Below are 21,064 nucleotides of genomic sequence, written 5' to 3' on the forward strand. Positions count from 1 at the left end.
TTAAAGACCGTAGCAGAGGGAGGGACTGTCTTCTTCACTCTATTTAAACACCTGTGGTTGACCACTAAAACTAACACTGTGACGTGTGCAAATGTACCTTAGGTGATGCATTGGTGTTCAACTCCTGCCAGTATGATTTAGAAGACCTATTATAAATCAGCATTCTTAATCTTAGTAATTATATAGCAGAAAAAAGTGAAGGTTCAGATTATAGGTACATGACAGTCTCCTAACCTCAACATCACTGAGCCATTTAGAACAGCCAAACTAAAAGACAGGTTTGAAAGGTAAGTTTCAGTTATGGATTTTTAAAAATTTGTGCTGATCCAATTGGGCCATTTCTGAAGTTATGTGACACTTGGCCCCAAATCTACAACCTCCCCCCTCCCCCAAAAAAGTTTTTTGTAAACAGTTACAGATGTGTATACATTTTCCTCCACTCACTCCTGTGTAAAAATATCACATCAACATTGCAGTGACTCTAACACTAGTAAAAAAAAAACCACACCAATAGCGGTGTGATACATTACAATTAGTTCAACGTCTGTAACCTGCGGCTGAGAGATGGCATAGTCAAAGCCTTTCAAAGAAGCAAACTGTCCTGCTGAAAAGTGTATTGAGAAGAAGAAGCAACTGAGAATTATTTCCTGGCTGAGTTTCTACTTTTGTTGTTTTGTGTTAAAATCAAAAGAGGTTCTACGTGCTCTCCTGCCACTCACATCCTTCCTTCCCTTTCTGACATAGAGACGTCCACATGGTGTACCTAATAAGATGGTCAGTTAGTGTAGATACAAAGAAGGTGTTTATTATAAAGTGTCTGCTAAAGTGTCTTAAAGGACAGGACTTGTTTGGTCTGATCAGAATTTTTTTTTTTTTTTACCATCAAAACATGCTGCTACATGTAACAAGTTCAATTTTGCTCAGTAGTTTGGTAAGTTAATAAATGTTTTTTTTATAAATTTAAATAGCAGACATGTGATACAATTAAATAGCAAACATGAGAGCTCTTTGCACTGTGAAAAATGAAACTATACATTAGAATGCTTTATGATTTGTCACCAGACTAAGTGCATACAAAGTTCACACCTTTTTTTTAACACAATCTCTTAACACAATCTAAAGGCAACATTTGTCACAGCCCTGTTTCAATGTATCTCCAGTATGTGCTAAAGAGGTACCTTCACATTTACATGCAAGTAGTAATGTCTAAACCAAATTAAAAAATTAAAATATATTTACAAACTAACTTCACAATAATTAAATAGATATTACATATCTTGAATTCAACTTGAATGGCTTAGGGAAAATGCTTCTCTGGTTTTGCTCTGGAGCTATGAGATTAATGCATCTTATTTTATGACCACCTAATTAGCATTCTGCAAACTCAGTGCAAATCTAAACAAGCAAAATTCAACAAGAATTGTTCAACAACAAAAGACCTATATGGCAAGGTGAGCACATTTCCAACCAGCTGGACAACATTTACAGCATTTAGCTGACGCTTTATACAAAACAACTTAAAATTATGACTGAATACACTTTGAACAATTGAGGGTTAAAGAGCTTGCTTAAGAACCCAATAGTTGCAACTTGGCAGTGGTGGGGCTTGAGCTGGCAGCTTTCTCACTAATAGTCAAACACCTAAAGCACTAGGCCACTGCTGCCCTGCATAAGTGAGACTGCATAAATCAGAAATAGAAGCAAAACCAGCTTTATCATTCCAACTTGACTGATGAGACAAACAGGACTATTTACAGATATAAATGAAGCACAAAAAAGGTAATCAAAGGCAAGCAAAATAGACTTAATTAAAATAAGATGAAATTACCCAGAGGTATTTTAAGATAGAAGCATAAGACTTTATTTGTCATTGTAGGTCCACAATGAAGATTTGTTTGGTAGCTCACAGGGACACCAGCAGCAATAAAATAAAACAGCAACAAAAATAAAAAGGCTGCATATGTATATGTGCAAACAATGAAGTGTAACATATGTGTATAACATGTCTACAGTCTACTTGGACAGTGCAAACAATGAAGTGTGAAGAGGAATTTCACAGTAAGCTGTAGACAGTAGGTATTACACCCACTGAATTAACATTTAACAGTATTAACAGTTCTGGATGTAAAGTGTGGTGGTAAAGTAAAGGTGTGGGCGAGGCAGGCTGGTTTGTTTCTTGTCATCAGACCTCAGCAGATTTGGGTGTGTGATTGTGGTGTGGGGTGCATTGGAGGCTACAGCTCTGGGAAAGAAACTGCTCCTAGGTCTATTAGTGTGTGTCTTGAGGGTCCTACGCAGTTCTCTGTGCAGTTTTAACTAGCTACATCAGATCTCTCCAGTTTTCTGTAGTGCAGCTGGTGTACTACACTGTGATGCAGTAGCAGAGATGCTCTCTGTTGTCCTGCTGTAGAAATTCACTAAGAGCTGAGAAAGATGTTTAAACTTCTTCAAGAAGGAAAGCCTCTGTTGATCCTTTTTCACCAGATGGGATGTGCTAAGTGTCCGTGTCAGATCCTTTGTGATGTGGAGTCCCAGGAATCTGATTTCATTGACCTCTGTCTCTTCATTATTTATGTGGAAGGGGTGAGGTGTTGTTTTCCTGGATCTCCTAAAGCCCACAACAATCTCCTGTGTATTAGTGGTGTTCAGGACCAGGTTATTGTCCAAACATCACCCGACCAGATGTTGAACCTCCTCTCTGCAGTCTCATCATTTCCAGATATCAGTTCCGCTTTTGTGGTGTCATTAGCAAAACTTCACTGTAGTATAAGAGGGGATGGGTGTACAGTCATGCATGAATAGACTGATCAAGGCTGGGCTGAGGACACAACCCTGTGGTGCTCCTGTGCTCAGTGTGAGAGTGGACGAAGGGCAGTTCCCCCACCCTGACGTTCTCTGTTCTGTTAGTGAGGAAGTCCAGAATCCATGAGCAGCTTGTAGTGGTTAATCTGAGGTTGCTGGGGTTATCTACCAGTTTATGGGGGGCTGTTGTGTTGAAAGTGAAGCTACATTTGTAGAATTTATACATTGATATAGGTCTATGTGGGACAATGGGGTATAGATGAAATATTTTATTACTGAAAAGTAAGTTATATGCTAATAGGCTTATGTGTAATGAGGGCCACAACCCTGAGGAAAACCTGGCTTTGTGTCTGGCTGTACTGACTATTGAGATTGTTCTGAGTCTTCTGCCTGATAAAAGAGCCTGAAGAAGGTGGAGTAAGAGTGAGAGATGGGTCAGCTATGGTCAGTTATGGTCAGTTATGGCCAGTTATAGTCAACTATGGTCAGTTATGGTCAGTTATAGTCAACTATGGTCAGTTATGGTCAGTTATGGCCAGTTATGGTCAGCTATGGTCAGTTATGGTCAGTTATAGTCTTACTAGCACTTTTTGTTTCTCTGCTTTTGTAATGTCCTACAGAGTTGGCAGACAAAATCCGACACATCTCTGCAGTAGAGATTATACGCTGGACAGTCCAGAACAGAGAGGCTTGTTGAATTTCTTATGCAGCCTTTGAAATAACATTCTTTGGTTATATCTCTAGGGAAAAGTGGAGGTCACGCTCCATGTGACATCCTCTAAATCTGAACAGCTTTTACATAGCATAAGATATTAACTACACTGCTGCTCTGTGGTGAAATCAAGCAAAGATATCACAGTGTTGGGTGTCTTGCTTGAAACTGTACCAGCTCTATGGAGGAGCAGTCATTAGTTTAAAGACTGAAGAGATGGGGTGAAAGCACACAGACATGAAGGGCCACAGTATGGAGGTTCTAGGAATCTGATGTGAGTATTCCCAGCTTCACTTCCTGTCATCTGTCAGGAAATTTGTGATTGTTACTTCCTTGGATGTTGTGAAATTGTTATTCGTGCCGTTGTGCTTTGAGGTTTTGCTTTATAGGCTACCCGCACGAGTGCACTTTGAAAGGAACCAGTGAGATGTGGAGATGTGACTCATGGCAATGGAAATTGGTGGTGGTAGCTCATTCGTTAAGGTACTTGACTAGTAATCAGAAGGTTTACTAGTTCAAGCTCTATCAAGTCACCACTGTTGGACCCCTAATTTACTAACTTGCTCAAGTTGTATTCAGTGATAGTTGTAAGTTGCTTTGGATAAAAGTGCCAACTAAATGTAAATGGATAACCTTATTGGCAAATGGGAGAATTAACTCTTTAAATATCTATGTTGTTTATGTGTTGTTGAGCCATTGTATTTTGGTCAGTAGTCACCACACGACCACAGTAGACACAATTCTGTAGGGCTCTGAATTTGTACATTGCTGTTTAGTTATAGGCTTTCTTTGAAATAGGGGCTTATTTACCCCCTTTCATCCAAGGTTAGTTGAATGGGGCCTTAGGAGTTTGTACTTCCCTGTCTAGTTTGGTTCTTAGATAGAGCCTTGGACTGTATACCGAATGTAATGTTCTATAGGATCTTTAGATAGGGCCTTAGCAGTGTGTACTGAGTGTAATGTTCCATGGGGTCTTTAGATAGGGCCTTAGCAGTGTGTACTGAGTGTAATGTTCCATGGGGTCTTTAGATAGGGCCTTAGCAGTGTCTACTGAGTGTAATATTCCATAGGGTCTTTAGATAGGGCCTTAGCAGTGTGTACTGAGTGTAATGTTCCATAGGGTCTTTAGATAGGGCCTTAGCAGTGTCTACTGAGTGTAATGTTCCATAGGGTCTTTAGATAGGGCCTTAGCAGTGTGTACTGAGTGTAATGTTTCATAGTGTCTTTAGATAGGGCCTTAGCAGTGTCTACTGAGTGTAATGTTCCATAGGGTCTTTAGATAAGGCCTTAGCAGTGTGTACTGAATGTAATGTTTCATAGTGTCTTTAGATAGGGCCGTAGCAGTGTGTACTGAGTGTAATGTTCCATAGTGTCTTTAGATAGGGCCTTAGTAGTGTGTACTGTGTGTAATGTTCCATAGAGTCTTTAGATAGGGACTTAGCAGTGTGTACTGAGTGTAATGCTTCATAGTGTCTTTAGATAGGGCCGTAGCAGTGTGTACTGAGTGTAATGTTCCATAGGGTCTTTAGATAGGGACTTAGCAGTGTGTACTGAGTGTAATGTTTCATAGTGTCTTTAGATAGGGCCGTAGCAGTGTGTACTGAGTGTAATGTTCCATAGTGTCTTTAGATAGGGCCTTAGTAGTGTGTACTGAGTGTAATGTTCCATAGGGTCTTTACATAGGGACTTAGCAGTGTGTACTGAGTGTAATGTTTCATAGTGTCTTTAGATAGGGCCTTAGCAGTGTGTACTGAGTGTAATGTTCCATGGGGTCTTTAGATAGGGCCTTAGCAGTGTGTACTGAGTGTAATTTTCCATAGGGTCTTTAGATAGGGCCTTAGCAGTGTGTATTGAGTGTAATGTTCCATGGGGTCTTTAGATAGGGCCTTAGCAGTGTGTACTGAGTGTAATGTTCCAAAGTGTCTTTAGATAGGGCCTTAGCAGTGTGTACTGAGTGTAATGTTTCATAGTGTCTTTAGATAGGGCCTTAGCAGTGTGTACTGAGTGTAATGTTCCATGGGGTCTTTAGATAGGGCCTTAGCAGTGTGTACTGAGTGTAATGTTCCATAGTGTCTTTAGATAGGGCCTTAGCAGTGTGTATTGAGTGTAATGTTCCATGGGGTCTTTAGATAGGGCCTTAGCAGTGTGTACTGAGTGTAATGTTCCATAGGGTCTTTAGATAGGGCCTTAGCAGTGTGTACTGAGTGTAATGTTCTATAGGGTCTTTAGATAGGGCCTTAGCAGTGTGTAATGAGTGTAATGTTCCATAGTGTCTTTAGATAGGGCCTTAGCAGTGTGTACTGAGTGTAATGTTCCCTGGGGTCTTTAGATAGGGCCTTAGCAGTGTGTACTGAGTGTATTGTTTCATAGGGTCTTTAGATAGGGCCTTAGCAGTGTGTACTGAGTGTAATGTTCCCTGGGGTCTTTAGATAGGGCCTTAGCAGTATGTACTTGACATTTAGTGGCTTTTTGCATTAGGCCTTGAGTGGTTATTTGTAAAAGTTCTTAAATTGGAGCTTAGAATTCTTACAGATAGCAGAAGTTTAAACCCCAAAAGAGGAGTACCGAGATTTACAGATTTACACTTGTCATGTAAATTGTAAGTATTGTTCTTTTTTTATTTGGAGTTGTATGGGTGCCAAGTATCTTTTGCCTTTTCTATATCCTGTTTTTGTAAAAGGGATTTAGAGTAGACATGTTATATGGGTAGGAGTGTTGTATTTTATTATCTTTTTTAAAGGAAGTTAGTGGTTGAACTGAATTTAGTTATTTTTGTTTGTTCTGTTGGTGTAAGCCCACCCTGAAGAAACACTGCTCTTTGGGTTTGTTTTTTTCTTGTAATTGTTCTTTGTGCATTATACAGATAAAAACACAGTGGAATGTGCATATCTGTGGGGGTTTTTATGTAGAGCCCTACATAAAAAAGAATATCAAGGTCACAAGGATCGTCTGAGATAGAGCCATAACAGTGATTCACTGACACATGGAATCTGGCACAAATTGTTCAGTGAATTTGAACTGCAGAAGACACGGAATCCCTACTATTCATTTTCCTTGAAATTTTAACAGCATGTACAGTGGTGTGAAAAAGTGGTTGGCTCCTTCCTGATACCTTATCTTTTGCATGTTTGTCATACTTAAATGTTTCAGATAATCAAACAAATTTAAATATTAGACAAAGATAACACAAGTAAACAGAAAATTCAGTTTTTTAAATGAAGGTTTTAATTATTAAGAGAAAAAAAGGCAAACCTACATCCCCCCCAGCTGTTAAAACATAACTGTGGTTTATCACATCTTTGGAAAGCTGAGTTCAATTTCTCTAGCCACACCCAAGCCTGATTACTGCTATACCTGTTCTCAATCAAGAAATCACTTAAATAAGACCTGCCTGACAAAGTGAAGTAGACCAAACACCCCTCAAAAGCTAGACATCATGCTGCAATCCAAAGAAGTTCAGGAACAAATGAGATATAAAGTAATTGAGATCTATCAGTCTGGAAAATGTTATAAAGCCATTTCTAAAGCTTTACGACTACAGCAAACCACAGTGAGAGCCATTATCCACAAATGGCGAAAACATGGAACAGTGGTGAACCTTCCCAGGACTGGCTGGCTGACCAAAACTACCCCAAGAGCGCAGCGACGACTCATCCAAGAGGTCACAAAAGACCCCACAACAACATCCAAAGAACTGCAGGCCTCACTTGCCTCAGTTAAAGTCAGTGTTCATGACTCCACCATAAGAGGCTGGGTAACAATGGCCTGCATGGCAGAGTACCAAGACGAAAACCACTGCTGAGCAAAAACAACACAAAGGCTCATCTCAGTTTTGCCAGAAAACATCTTGATGATCCCAAGACCTTTGGGAAAATACTCTGTGGACTGATGAGAGAAAAGGTTAACTTTGTGAAAGGTGTATGTCCCATTACATCTGGCGTAAAAGTAACACAGCATTTCAGAAAAGGAACATCATACCAACAGTAAAATATGGTGGTGGTAGTGTAATGGTCTGGGGCTGTTTTGCTGCTTCAGGACCTGGAAGACTTGCTGTGGTACATGGAAACATGAATTCTGCTGTCTACCAAAAAATCCTGAAGGAGAATGTCCAGCCATTTGTTTGTGACCTCAAGCTGAAGCACACTTGGGTTCTACAGCAGGACAATGATCCAAAACACACCAGCAAGTCTACCTCTAAATGGCTTAAGAAAACCAAAATGAACACTTTGGAGTGGCCTAGTCAAAGTCCTGACCTGAATCCGATTGAGATGCTGTGGCATGACCTTAAAAAGGCAGTTCATGCTCAGAAACCCGCCCATGTGGCTGAATTATAACAATTCTGCAAAAATGAGTGGGCCAAAATTCCTCCACAGTGCTGTAAAAGACTCATTGCCAGTTATTGCAAACACTTGATTGCACTTGTTGCTGCTAAGGGTGACCCAACCAGTTATTAGCTTTAAGGGGTAATCCCTTTTTCACACAGGACCATGTAGGTTTGGATTGTTTTCCCCTTAAAAATAAACCTTCATTTAAAAACTGAATTTTGTGTTTACTTGTGTTATCTTTGTCTAATATTTAAATTTGTTTGATGATCTGAAACATTGAAATGTGGCAAATATGCAAAAAATAAGATATTGGGAAGGGAGCAAACACTTTTTCACACCACTGTATGTATTATTATTGTAACAGCATACATGTATGATTTTTAACAAATACAATTTAGTGAAGTAAAAGTTGCTCAGTTTACTGCAGAACTTAACAAGTTAATAATAGCTTAACTTAATTCTTTACTAATGATACTTTTATAAATTATGTGCAACATTGAACAAGATGTATTTCACTCTATTATAGATAACTAGATATAAGTGAAACTGATAAGTTGACAAGGGGTGTGGTATCAAGATGATGAAGTAAACACAGAGCACATGTAGACACATTGACAGAATGAAAACAATCATGTAAATCACTTGGATGATGGAGTTGTGGAGGGGAACATCTTTTACTTTCAAGCTTGGGTCCTCTACCAAAGGCCTAGAAGCTTGAGGGTCCTGCATAGTATCTTAGCTGTTCCCAGAACTGCATGCTTCTGGACTCATCCTGGGATCTGCTGGAACCATTCTCCCAGTTTGGAGGTTACAGCCCCTAGTGCTCCTGTTACAACAGGAACCACAGTTGCCTTCATGTTCCACATCTTTTCTAGCTTCCAGTATTTCTTTAGCTTTCATGTTCCTTGTTTCTGATTTTGCTGTCACTAATTATGCAGTTATGTAATACTTATGTACTTAGTCTATTTTGTGTTTTGACTTTGCATTAATAAAAGTCTGTTTGTCAATAACAATTCACTTGTCTGTCTTTGTGAATGCTTTAATTAAACCATAGCAAACTTGCAGATAAGCAGAAATAGAAGCTAGCAATGGTTATAAACATTACAGTTACTACAATATGAAAGGAGAAATGGAAAATCAAGGTATTTCATAACTCAAAATAGTTTCACCTGTGGCACCTACAATCTGAATTGAGTTGTTTAACAAAACTTCTGCAGAAACTTTTTCTCCTTTCCTCCAAAATTGCTCTAGAAATAAAGCTTTTTTGAATGATTACTGGCTGTCTCAAGCTTCCACATATTTTTAGCCAGAATGCCATTTCTGGAGTTGAATATTTCAGCCAGAGAGGAGGCCATTGGAGAAGGACTGTAATCTGCACACTTTGGACCCTGTAGACTAGGAGCACATTCTACAGTATAGGAAAAAAAGAAGGTGCCATACTTAAACATACAAACCTCACTCCATTTTCCACTTTTAAGATCAAAATCACATGTACCTAGAAGGTCACTATTCCAGTAGGTGTCTTCATCATACACATTAAAGGTAAGCTTATTTTTCAGAGATATCGTGATGGAACCAAACTTAAATGATTCACTCCAGCGAGGATTGTCATTTTCATAAATCACTGCAGTGCGCCTAATTAGATCACCATATATGACTTCCACACTGGCATCTGTTCTGGAGAATGTATCTCCATATAAATCTTTAGCATAAAGTTTAAAGACCTTCAGTGTGGCAAGACCTCTTTCAGTAGGACAGCAGTTGGACAGTATATTTGTACTTCTTTGACAAACACAGACACAGCGGTCTCTGGCACTGTTATTCTTCCCTATTTTACAAGATTCAGAGCAAACTTGCTTTAAGGCATTATTCCTTATATACTTTTCTATGGCTGACTTCAATCCCTTTTTAGCAGGGTTATTATCATTCAGCAGTAAGTGGAGGGGTTTAAGAGTGTATGTCACTACGTCTGGGATGGACTTCAAGGATTCCAGCCACACTTTTCGAGCATTTTGAGATGTAGTGGAAAAAAGGAGGTCTTCATCATTGATGTTCCCTCCTGTAATCTCTGTTTGTCGGTCATCAAACATTGAGCTGAATGTTTCTTTAATATTCAGTTTCTTCTTTAGTTCTTGACAGTGAGAGAATTCTGTTTTCAGTCTTACACCTTGATATGTCCCTGATGCTTCTACATCCAAGCAGTCCTTAGTTGCTGTGTTTGTAAGGCCATCCATTGCTGCTTTACAGGTTTTGATGGCAGTTACTGCCTTTATCTTCCCACCCAGATTGACTCCTGTGGTATAGTGAGTGCCGAATCTGTCAATTATGCTTTGATAGGAGTGTGAATCATATGTGGGGTAAAGAGACTTCACAGCTTGAAGAAACTCCTGATGCAGTGGGGGTGGTGATGCTATTTTGTAGCTGTAAAGTAATTTTTAGTCCATTAATATTTATGGATTGGACGCAGTGAAAATGAATCTCTTATTGAAAAGTTTTTCAACATTTTACATCAAAGAATGCCTCACCTGTAAAAGCTGCATTTGACTTCATGCTTAGTGAAGCTGAACTTGTCTTCTTTTGACTTTGCCATAGCGTTGGTTGCCTCACGGGAATGGGTGCCCCCTAATGATCCACCAGCTGTTAATGGTATGTCCAAACCAACTTTCCAGTTATTTGAGACTGAAGAGGTAGAATCTTTTACAACAGCTTCACTTGACTCATACATTTTGCTGGAAATCTTCTGTGAACACTTTGAAATTGATCTCCAGAATACCACAGCAATGGGCAGCTTCTCCTTTTGTCCGTTTAAGTATCTGTTTTTATGCAATTTGCAGCTGCCGTTTCCTGTGTTCCACGTTTCCATGTCGATGACATAGGAACCTTTACGCTCCATCTTCACAATGTCAAAGCCCTCTCCTCCAAGGTTGTACCCAGGGACAAAGTCAGAATTCTTGCAATCTTCTGGACTCCCCAGTATCAGTTGATCTTCAGCAGTGATCACAGAGATCAGAGAGTAGCACAGCCACCAGCCCACAAGGCAATTACGCATCCACCCCATCATATGAGATAACTGCAAAGTTCAATGTATTTTAAAGTAATTCAAATGACAAATAAGTGGTGAATTAGAAAACTGAACTCTTTATCTGAGATAAGAATAATTTCAGACCAAATGACACTGCTTTTTAAAGACCGTAGCAGAGGGAGGGACTGTCTTCTTCACTCTATTTAAACACCTGTGGTTGACCACTAAAACTAACACTGTGACGTGTGCAAATGTACCTTAGGTGATGCATTGGTGTTCAACTCCTGCCAGTATGATTTAGAAGACCTATTATAAATCAGCATTCTTAATCTTAGTAATTATATAGCAGAAAAAAGTGAAGGTTCAGATTATAGGTACATGACAGTCTCCTAACCTCAACATCACTGAGCCATTTAGAACAGCCAAACTAAAAGACAGGTTTGAAAGGTAAGTTTCAGTTATGGATTTTTAAAAATTTGTGCTGATCCAATTGGGCCATTTCTGAAGTTATGTGACACTTGGCCCCAAATCTACAACCTCCCCCCTCCCCCAAAAAAGTTTTTTGTAAACAGTTACAGATGTGTATACATTTTCCTCCACTCACTCCTGTGTAAAAATATCACATCAACATTGCAGTGACTCTAACACTAGTAAAAAAAAAACCACACCAATAGCGGTGTGATACATTACAATTAGTTCAACGTCTGTAACCTGCGGCTGAGAGATGGCATAGTCAAAGCCTTTCAAAGAAGCAAACTGTCCTGCTGAAAAGTGTATTGAGAAGAAGAAGCAACTGAGAATTATTTCCTGGCTGAGTTTCTACTTTTGTTGTTTTGTGTTAAAATCAAAAGAGGTTCTACGTGCTCTCCTGCCACTCACATCCTTCCTTCCCTTTCTGACATAGAGACGTCCACATGGTGTACCTAATAAGATGGTCAGTTAGTGTAGATACAAAGAAGGTGTTTATTATAAAGTGTCTGCTAAAGTGTCTTAAAGGACAGGACTTGTTTGGTCTGATCAGAATTTTTTTTTTTTTTTACCATCAAAACATGCTGCTACATGTAACAAGTTCAATTTTGCTCAGTAGTTTGGTAAGTTAATAAATGTTTTTTTTATAAATTTAAATAGCAGACATGTGATACAATTAAATAGCAAACATGAGAGCTCTTTGCACTGTGAAAAATGAAACTATACATTAGAATGCTTTATGATTTGTCACCAGACTAAGTGCATACAAAGTTCACACCTTTTTTTTAACACAATCTCTTAACACAATCTAAAGGCAACATTTGTCACAGCCCTGTTTCAATGTATCTCCAGTATGTGCTAAAGAGGTACCTTCACATTTACATGCAAGTAGTAATGTCTAAACCAAATTAAAAAATTAAAATATATTTACAAACTAACTTCACAATAATTAAATAGATATTACATATCTTGAATTCAACTTGAATGGCTTAGGGAAAATGCTTCTCTGGTTTTGCTCTGGAGCTATGAGATTAATGCATCTTATTTTATGACCACCTAATTAGCATTCTGCAAACTCAGTGCAAATCTAAACAAGCAAAATTCAACAAGAATTGTTCAACAACAAAAGACCTATATGGCAAGGTGAGCACATTTCCAACCAGCTGGACAACATTTACAGCATTTAGCTGACGCTTTATACAAAACAACTTAAAATTATGACTGAATACACTTTGAACAATTGAGGGTTAAAGAGCTTGCTTAAGAACCCAATAGTTGCAACTTGGCAGTGGTGGGGCTTGAGCTGGCAGCTTTCTCACTAATAGTCAAACACCTAAAGCACTAGGCCACTGCTGCCCTGCATAAGTGAGACTGCATAAATCAGAAATAGAAGCAAAACCAGCTTTATCATTCCAACTTGACTGATGAGACAAACAGGACTATTTACAGATATAAATGAAGCACAAAAAAGGTAATCAAAGGCAAGCAAAATAGACTTAATTAAAATAAGATGAAATTACCCAGAGGTATTTTAAGATAGAAGTATAAGACTTTATTTGTCATTGTAGGTCCACAATGAAGATTTGTTTGGTAGCTCACAGGGACACCAGCAGCAATAAAATAAAACAGCAACAAAAATAAAAAGGCTGCATATGTATATGTGCAAACAATGAAGTGTAACATATGTGTATAACATGTCTACAGTCTACTTGGACAGTGCAAACAATGAAGTGTGAAGAGGAATTTCACAGTAAGCTGTAGACAGTAGGTATTACACCCACTGAATTAACATTTAACAGTATTAACAGTTCTGGATGTAAAGTGTGGTGGTAAAGTAAAGGTGTGGGCGAGGCAGGCTGGTTTGTTTCTTGTCATCAGACCTCAGCAGATTTGGGTGTGTGATTGTGGTGTGGGGTGCATTGGAGGCTACAGCTCTGGGAAAGAAACTGCTCCTAGGTCTATTAGTGTGTGTCTTGAGGGTCCTACGCAGTTCTCTGTGCAGTTTTAACTAGCTACATCAGATCTCTCCAGTTTTCTGTAGTGCAGCTGGTGTACTACACTGTGATGCAGTAGCAGAGATGCTCTCTGTTGTCCTGCTGTAGAAATTCACTAAGAGCTGAGAAAGATGTTTAAACTTCTTCAAGAAGGAAAGCCTCTGTTGATCCTTTTTCACCAGATGGGATGTGCTAAGTGTCCGTGTCAGATCCTTTGTGATGTGGAGTCCCAGGAATCTGATTTCATTGACCTCTGTCTCTTCATTATTTATGTGGAAGGGGTGAGGTGTTGTTTTCCTGGATCTCCTAAAGCCCACAACAATCTCCTGTGTATTAGTGGTGTTCAGGACCAGGTTATTGTCCAAACATCACCCGACCAGATGTTGAACCTCCTCTCTGCAGTCTCATCATTTCCAGATATCAGTTCCGCTTTTGTGGTGTCATTAGCAAAACTTCACTGTAGTATAAGAGGGGATGGGTGTACAGTCATGCATGAATAGACTGATCAAGGCTGGGCTGAGGACACAACCCTGTGGTGCTCCTGTGCTCAGTGTGAGAGTGGACGAAGGGCAGTTCCCCCACCCTGACGTTCTCTGTTCTGTTAGTGAGGAAGTCCAGAATCCATGAGCAGCTTGTAGTGGTTAATCTGAGGTTGCTGGGGTTATCTACCAGTTTATGGGGGGCTGTTGTGTTGAAAGTGAAGCTACATTTGTAGAATTTATACATTGATATAGGTCTATGTGGGACAATGGGGTATAGATGAAATATTTTATTACTGAAAAGTAAGTTATATGCTAATAGGCTTATGTGTAATGAGGGCCACAACCCTGAGGAAAACCTGGCTTTGTGTCTGGCTGTACTGACTATTGAGATTGTTCTGAGTCTTCTGCCTGATAAAAGAGCCTGAAGAAGGTGGAGTAAGAGTGAGAGATGGGTCAGCTATGGTCAGTTATGGTCAGCTATGGCCAGGTATGGTCAGCTATGGTCAGTTATGGTCAGTTATGGCCAGTTATAGTCAACTATGGTCAGTTATGGTCAGTTATAGTCAACTATGGTCAGTTATGGTCAGTTATGGCCAGTTATGGTCAGCTATGGTCAGTTATGGTCAGTTATAGTCTTACTAGCACTTTTTGTTTCTCTGCTTTTGTAATGTCCTACAGTGTTGGCAGACAAAATCCGACACATCTCTGCAGTAGAGATTATACGCTGGACAGTCCAGAACAGAGAGGCTTGTTGAATTTCTTATGCAGCCTTTGAAATAACATTCTTTGGTTATATCTCTAGGGAAAAGTGGAGGTCACGCTCCATGTGACATCCTCTAAATCTGAACAGCTTTTACATAGCATAAGATATTAACTACACTGCTGCTCTGTGGTGAAATCAAGCAAAGATATCACAGTGTTGGGTGTCTTGCTTGAAACTGTACCAGCTCTATGGAGGAGCAGTCATTAGTTTAAAGACTGAAGAGATGGGGTGAAAGCACACAGACATGAAGGGCCACAGTATGGAGGTTCTAGGAATCTGATGTGAGTATTCCCAGCTTCACTTCCTGTCATCTGTCAGGAAATTTGTGATTGTTACTTCCTTGGATGTTGTGAAATTGTTATTCGTGCTGTTGTGCTTTGAGGTTTTGCTTTATAGGCTACCCGCACGAGTGCACTTTGAAAGGAACCAGTGAGATGTGGAGATGTGACTCATGGCAATGGAAATTGGTGGTGGTAGCTCATTCGTTAAGGTACTTGACTAGTAATCAGAAGGTTTACTAGTTCAAGCTCTATCAAGTCACCACTGTTGGACCCCTAATTTACTAACTTGCTCAAGTTGTATTCAGTGATAGTTGTAAGTTGCTTTGGATAAAAGTGCCAACTAAATGTAAATGGATAACCTTATTGGCAAATGGGAGAATTAACTCTTTAAATATCTATGTTGTTTATGTGTTGTTGAGCCATTGTATTTTGGTCAGTAGTCACCACACGACCACAGTAGACACAATTCTGTAGGGCTCTGAGTTTGTACATTGCTGTTTAGTTATAGGCTTTCTTTGAAATAGGGGCTTATTTACCCTCTTTTATCCAAAGTTAGTTGAATGGGGCCTTAGGAGTTTGTACTTCCCTGTCTAGTTTGGTTCTTAGATAGAGCCTTGGACTGTATACTGAATGTAATGTTCTATAGGATCTTTAGAAAGGGCCTTAGCAGTGTGTACTGAGTGTAATGTTCAATGGGGTCTTTAGATAGGGCCTTAGCAGTGTCTACTGAGTGTAATGTTCCCTGGGGTCTTTAGATAGGGCCTTAGCAGTATGTACTTGACATTTAGTGGCTTTTTGCATTAGGCCTTGAGTGGTTATTTGTATAAGTTCTTAAATTGGAGCTTAGAATTCTTACAGATAGCAGAAGTTTAAACCCCAAAAGAGGAGTACCGAGATTTACAGATTTACACCTGTCATGTATATTGTAAGTATTGTTATTTTTTTATTTGGAGTTGTATGGGTGCCAAGTATCTTTTGCCTTTTCTATATCCTGTTTTTGTAAAAGGGATTTAGAGTAGACATGTTATATGGGTAGGAGTGTTGTATTTTATTATCTTTTTTAAAGGAAGTTAGTGGTTGAACTGAATATAGTTATTTTTGTTTGTTCTGTTGGCGTAAGCCCACCCTGAAGAAACACTGCTCTTTGGGTTTGTTTTTTTCTTGTCATTGTTCTTTGTGCATTATACAGATAAAAACACAGTGGAATGTGCATATCTGTGGTTTTTTTTATGTAGAGCCCTACATAAAAAAGAATATCAAGGTCACAAGGATCGTCTGAGATAGAGCCATAACAGTGATTCACTGACACATGGAATCTGGCACAAATTGTTCAGTGAATTTGAACTGCAGAAGACACGGAATCCCTACTATTCATTTTCCTTGAAATTTTAACAGCATGTACAGTGGTGTGAAAAAGTGGTTGGCTCCTTTCTGATACCTTATCTTTTGCATGTTTGTCATACTTAAATGTTTCAGATAATCAAACAAATTTAAATATTAGACAAGGATAACACAAGTAAACAGAAAATTCAGTTTTTAAATGAAGGTTTTAATTATTAAGAGAAAAAAAGGCAAACCTACATCCCCCCCCAGCTGTTAAAACATAACTTTGGTTTATCACATCTTTGGAAAGCTGAGTTCAATTTCTCTAGCCACACCCAAGCCTGATTACTGCTATACCTGTTCTCAATCAAGAAATCACTTAAATAAGACCTGCCTGACAAAGTGAAGTAGACCAAACACCCCTCAAAAGCTAGACATCATGCTGCAATCCAAAGAAGTTCAGGAACAAATGAGATATAAAGTAATTGAGATCTATCAGTCTGGAAAATGTTATAAAGCCATTTCTAAAGCTTTACGACTACAGCAAACCACAGTGAGAGCCATTATCCACAAATGGCGAAAACATGGAACAGTGGTGAACCTTCCCAGGACTGGCTGGCTGACCAAAACTACCCCAAGAGCGCAGCGACGACTCATCCAAGAGGTCACAAAAGACCCCACAACAACATCCAAAGAACTGCAGGCCTCACTTGCCTCAGTTAAAGTCAGTGTTCATGACTCCACCATAAGAAAGAGGCTGGGCAAAAATGGCTTGCATGGCAGTGTACCAAGACGAAAACCACTGCTGAGCAAAAACAACACAAAGGCTCATCTCAGTTTTGCCAGAAAACATCTTGATGATCCCAAGACCTTTGGGAAAATATTCTGTGGACTGATGAGAGAAAAGGTTAACTTTGTGAAAGGTGTATGTCCCATTACATCTGGCGTAAAAGTAACACAGCATTTCAGAAAAGGAACATCATACCAACAGTAAAATATGGTGGTGGTAGTGTAATGGTCTGGGGCTGTTTTGCTGCTTCAGGACCTGGAAGACTTGCTGTGGTAAATGAAACCATGAATTCTGCTGTCTACCAAAAAATCCTGAAGGAGAATGTCCAGCCATTTGTTTGTGACCTCAAGCTGAAGCACACTTGGGTTCTACAACAGGACAATGATCCAAAACACACCAGCAAGTCCACCTCTAAATGGCTTAAGAAAACCAAAATGAACACTTTGGAGTGGCCTAGTCAAAGTCCTGACCTGAATCCGATTGAGATGCTGTGGCATGACCTTAAAAAGGCAGTTCATGCTCAGAAACCCGCCCATGTGGCTGAATTATAACAATTCTGCAAAAATGAGTGGGCCAAAATTCCTCCACAGTGCTGTAAAAGACTCATTGCCAGTTATTGCAAACACTTGATTGCACTTGTTGCTGCTAAGGGTGACCCAACCAGTTATTAGCTTTAAGGGGTAATCCCTTTTTCCACACAGGGCCATGTAGGTTTGGATTGTTTTCCCCTTAAAAATAAACCTTCATTTAAAAACTGAATTTTGTGTTTACTTGTGTTATCTTTGTCTAATATTTAAATTTGTTTGATGATCTGAAACATTGAAATGTGGCAAATATGCAAAAAATAAGATATTGGGAAGGGAGCAAACACTTTTTCACACCACTGTATGTATTATTATTGTAACAGCATACATGTATGATTTTTAACAAATACAATTTAGTGAAGTAAAAGTTGCTCAGTTTACTGCAGAACTTAACAAGTTAATAATAGCTTAACTTAATTCTTTACTAATGATACTTTTATAAATTATGTGCAACATTGAACAAGATGTATTTCACTCTATTATAGATAACTAGATATAAGTGAAACTGATAAGTTGACAAGGGGTGTGGTATCAGGATGATGAAGTAAACACAGAGCACATGTAGACACATTGACAGAATGAAAACAATCATGTAAATCACTTGGATGATGGAGTTGTGGAGGGGAACATCTTTTACTTTCAAGCTTGGGTCCTCTACCAAAGGCCTAGAAGCTTGAGGGTCCTGCATAGTATCTTAGCTGTTCCCAGAACTGCATGCTTCTGGACTCATCCTGGGATCTGCTGGAACCATTCTCCCAGTTTGGAGGTTACAGCCCCTAGTGCTCCTGTTACAACAGGAACCACAGTTGCCTTCATGTTCCACATCTTTTCTAGCTTCCAGTATTTCTTTAGCTTTCATGTTCCTTGTTTCTGATTTTGCTGTCACTAATTATGCAGTTATGTAATACTTATGTACTTAGTCTATTTTGTGTTTTGACTTTGCATTAATAAAAGTCTGTTTGTCAATAACAATTCACTTGTCTGTCTTTGTGAATGCTTTAATTAAACCATAGCAAACTTGCAGATAAGCAGAAATAGAAGCTAGCAATGGTTATAAACATTACAGTTACTACAATATGAAAGGAGAAATGGAAAATCAAGGTATTTCATAACTCAAAATAGTTTCACCTGTGGCACCTACAATCTGAATTGAGTTGTTTAACAAAACTTCTGCAGAAACTTTTTCTCCTTTCCTCCAAAATTGCTCTAGAAATAAAGCTTTTTTGAATGATTACTGGCTGTCTCAAGCTTCCACATATTTTTAACCAGAATGCCATTTCTGGAGTGGAATATTTCAGCCAGAGAGGAGGCCATTGGAGAAGGACTGTAATCTGCACACTTTGGACCCTGTAGACTAGGAGCACATTCTACAGTATAGGAAAAAAAGAAGGTGCCATGATTAAACATACAAACCTCACTCCATTTTCCACTTTTAAGATCAAAATCACATGTACCTAGAAGGTCACTATTCCAGTAGGTGTCTTCATCATACACATTAAAGGTAAGCTTATTTTTCAGAGATATCGTGATGGAACCAAACTCAAATGATTCACTCCAGCGAGGATTGTCTTTTCCATGAATCACTGCAGTGTGCATAATTAGATCACCATATATGACTTCCACACTGGCATCTGTTCTGGAGAATTGATCTCCATATAAATCTTCAGCATAAAGTTTAAAGACCTTCAGTGTGGCAAGACCTCTTTCAACAGGACAGCAGTTGGACAGTATATTTGTACTTCTTTGACAAACACAGACACAGCGGTCTCTGGCACTGTTATTCTTCCCTATTTTACAAGACTCAGAGCAAACTTGCTTTAAGGCATTATTGGTTATATACTTTTCTATGGCTGACTTCAATCCCTTTTTAGCAGGGTTATTATCATTCAGCAGTAAGTGGAGCGGTTTAAGAGTGTATGTCACTACGTCTGGGATGGACTTCAAGGATTCCTGCCACACTTTTCGAGCATTTTGAGATGTAGTGGAAAAAAGGAGGTCTTCATCATTGATGTTCCCTCCTGTAATCTCTGTTTGTCGGTCATCAAACATTGAGCTGAATGTTTCTTTAATATTCAGTTTCTTCTTTAGTTCTTGACAGTGAGAGAATTCTGTTTTCAGTCTTACACCTTGATATGTCCCTGATGCTTCTACATCCAAGCAGTCCTTAGTTGCTGTGTTTGTAAGGCCATCCATTGCTGCGTTACAGGTTTTGATGGCAGTTACTGCCGATATCTTCCCACCCAGATCAACTCCTGTGGTATAGTGAGTGCCGAATCTGTCAATTATGTTTTGATAGGATTGTGAATCATATGTGGGGTAAAGAGACTTCACAGCTTGAAGAAACTCCTGATGCAGTGGGGGTGGTGATGCTATTTTGTAGCTGTAAAGTAATTTTTAGTCCATTAATATTTATGGATTGGACGCAGTGAAAATGAATCTCTTATTGAAAAGTTTTTCAACATTTTACATCAAAGAATGCCTCACCTGTAAAAGCTGCATTTGACTTCATGCTTAGCGAAACTGAATTTGTCTTCTTTTGACTTTGCCATAGCGTTGGTTGCCTCACGGGAATGGGTGCCCCCTAATGATCCACCAGCTGTTAATGGTATGTCCAAACCAACTTTCCAGTTATTTGAGACTGAAGAGGTAGAATCTTTTACAACAGCTTCACTTGACTCATACATTTTGCTGGAAATCTTCTGTGAACACTTTGAAATTGATCTCCAGAATACCACAGCAATGGGCAGCTTCTCCTTTTGTCCGTTTAAGTATCTGTTTTTATGCAATTTGCAGCTGCCGTTTCCTGTGTTCCACGTTTCCATGTCGATGACATAGGAACCTTTACGCTCCATCTTCACAATGTCAAAGCCCTCTCCTCCAAGGTTGTACCCAGGGACAAAGTCAGAATTCTTGCAATCTTCTGGACTCCCCAGTATCAGTTGATCTTCAGCAGTGATCACAGAGATCAGAGAGTAGCACAGCCACCAGCCCACAAACCAATTCCACTTCCACCCCATCATCTGAAATAACAAAGTTCCAGGTATTTTATATAAATTGTAAATATTATACTCAGGCTATCTTTAAAGTATTCATCGCATGAACATTCATACATTTATCTCTAATAAATGTAATAATTTCAGTGTATTACAAAACTCACCACTTATTTGAATCTGTATCTGACACATGAATCATGCCAGACAAATTGACACTCCTTTTTAAAGACCCACAGCAGAGGGAAGGAGTGTCTTCTTCACTCAATATAAATATCTGTGGTTGACCACTATAGCAAATATTGTCAGGCAATGTAATGTAACTGAGTTGATGTTTTAATGTTCAACTACTGCGTGTAAGACTTAGAAGAGACAGAATGTTATAAATCATCATTCTTTATCATAATATTTTTTAAATGATTTTTTTACATTGCAAATGATAACATGCTCTTCTGTTGTTATTTCTGCTTTTTGTTTTTGCTTCCTTTTTATACACATCTCTGACAGCTGTCAAGCAACAAGCCTCAA

At 39.0% G+C, this 21,064-nt stretch overlaps 2 protein-coding genes across 2 annotated transcripts; both read right to left on the reverse strand.

Annotated features, from left to right (window-relative positions):
* Positions 1-8,852: 8,852 nt before the first annotated feature.
* LOC118241928 (perforin-1-like) lies at positions 8,853-11,021 on the reverse strand. The gene is made up of 2 exons (XM_035529484.2): positions 10,365-11,021; positions 8,853-10,260 (listed from the first exon to the last, which is right to left on the reverse strand). The coding sequence occupies exons 1-2, from the start codon at positions 10,898-10,900 to the stop codon at positions 9,087-9,089; spliced, it is 1,710 nt and encodes a 569-aa protein (XP_035385377.1). The 5' UTR covers positions 10,901-11,021; the 3' UTR covers positions 8,853-9,086.
* A 7,497-nt stretch (positions 11,022-18,518) lies between these two features.
* LOC113588570 (perforin-1-like) lies at positions 18,519-20,767 on the reverse strand. Its single transcript, XM_035529483.1, has 3 exons — positions 20,704-20,767; positions 20,031-20,566; positions 18,519-19,926 (listed from the first exon to the last, which is right to left on the reverse strand). The coding sequence occupies exons 2-3, from the start codon at positions 20,564-20,566 to the stop codon at positions 18,753-18,755; spliced, it is 1,710 nt and encodes a 569-aa protein (XP_035385376.1). The 5' UTR covers positions 20,704-20,767; the 3' UTR covers positions 18,519-18,752.
* Between the last annotated feature and the right edge of the window lie 297 nt (positions 20,768-21,064).

The sequence above is a fragment of the Electrophorus electricus genome, chromosome 2 (genome assembly GCF_041902795.1).
Source record: "Electrophorus electricus isolate QZ-2024a chromosome 2, ASM4190279v1, whole genome shotgun sequence".
NCBI classification, from domain to species: Eukaryota; Metazoa; Chordata; class Actinopteri; order Gymnotiformes; family Gymnotidae; genus Electrophorus; species Electrophorus electricus.

What these genes read in the sequence shown, in the direction of transcription:
- LOC118241928 (XM_035529484.2), bottom strand. Translation starts at nt 10,900, where the DNA reads ATGATGGGGTGGATGCGTAATTGCCTTGTGGGCTGGTGGCTGTGCTAC. An exon ending in GTCAAATGCAGCTTTTACAG is followed by an intron (nt 10,261 to 10,364) that starts GTGAGGCATTCT and finishes ATTACTTTACAG; the next exon opens with CTACAAAATAGCATCACCAC.
- LOC113588570 (XM_035529483.1), bottom strand. Translation starts at nt 20,566, where the DNA reads ATGATGGGGTGGAAGTGGAATTGGTTTGTGGGCTGGTGGCTGTGCTAC. An exon ending in GTCAAATGCAGCTTTTACAG is followed by an intron (nt 19,927 to 20,030) that starts GTGAGGCATTCT and finishes ATTACTTTACAG; the next exon opens with CTACAAAATAGCATCACCAC.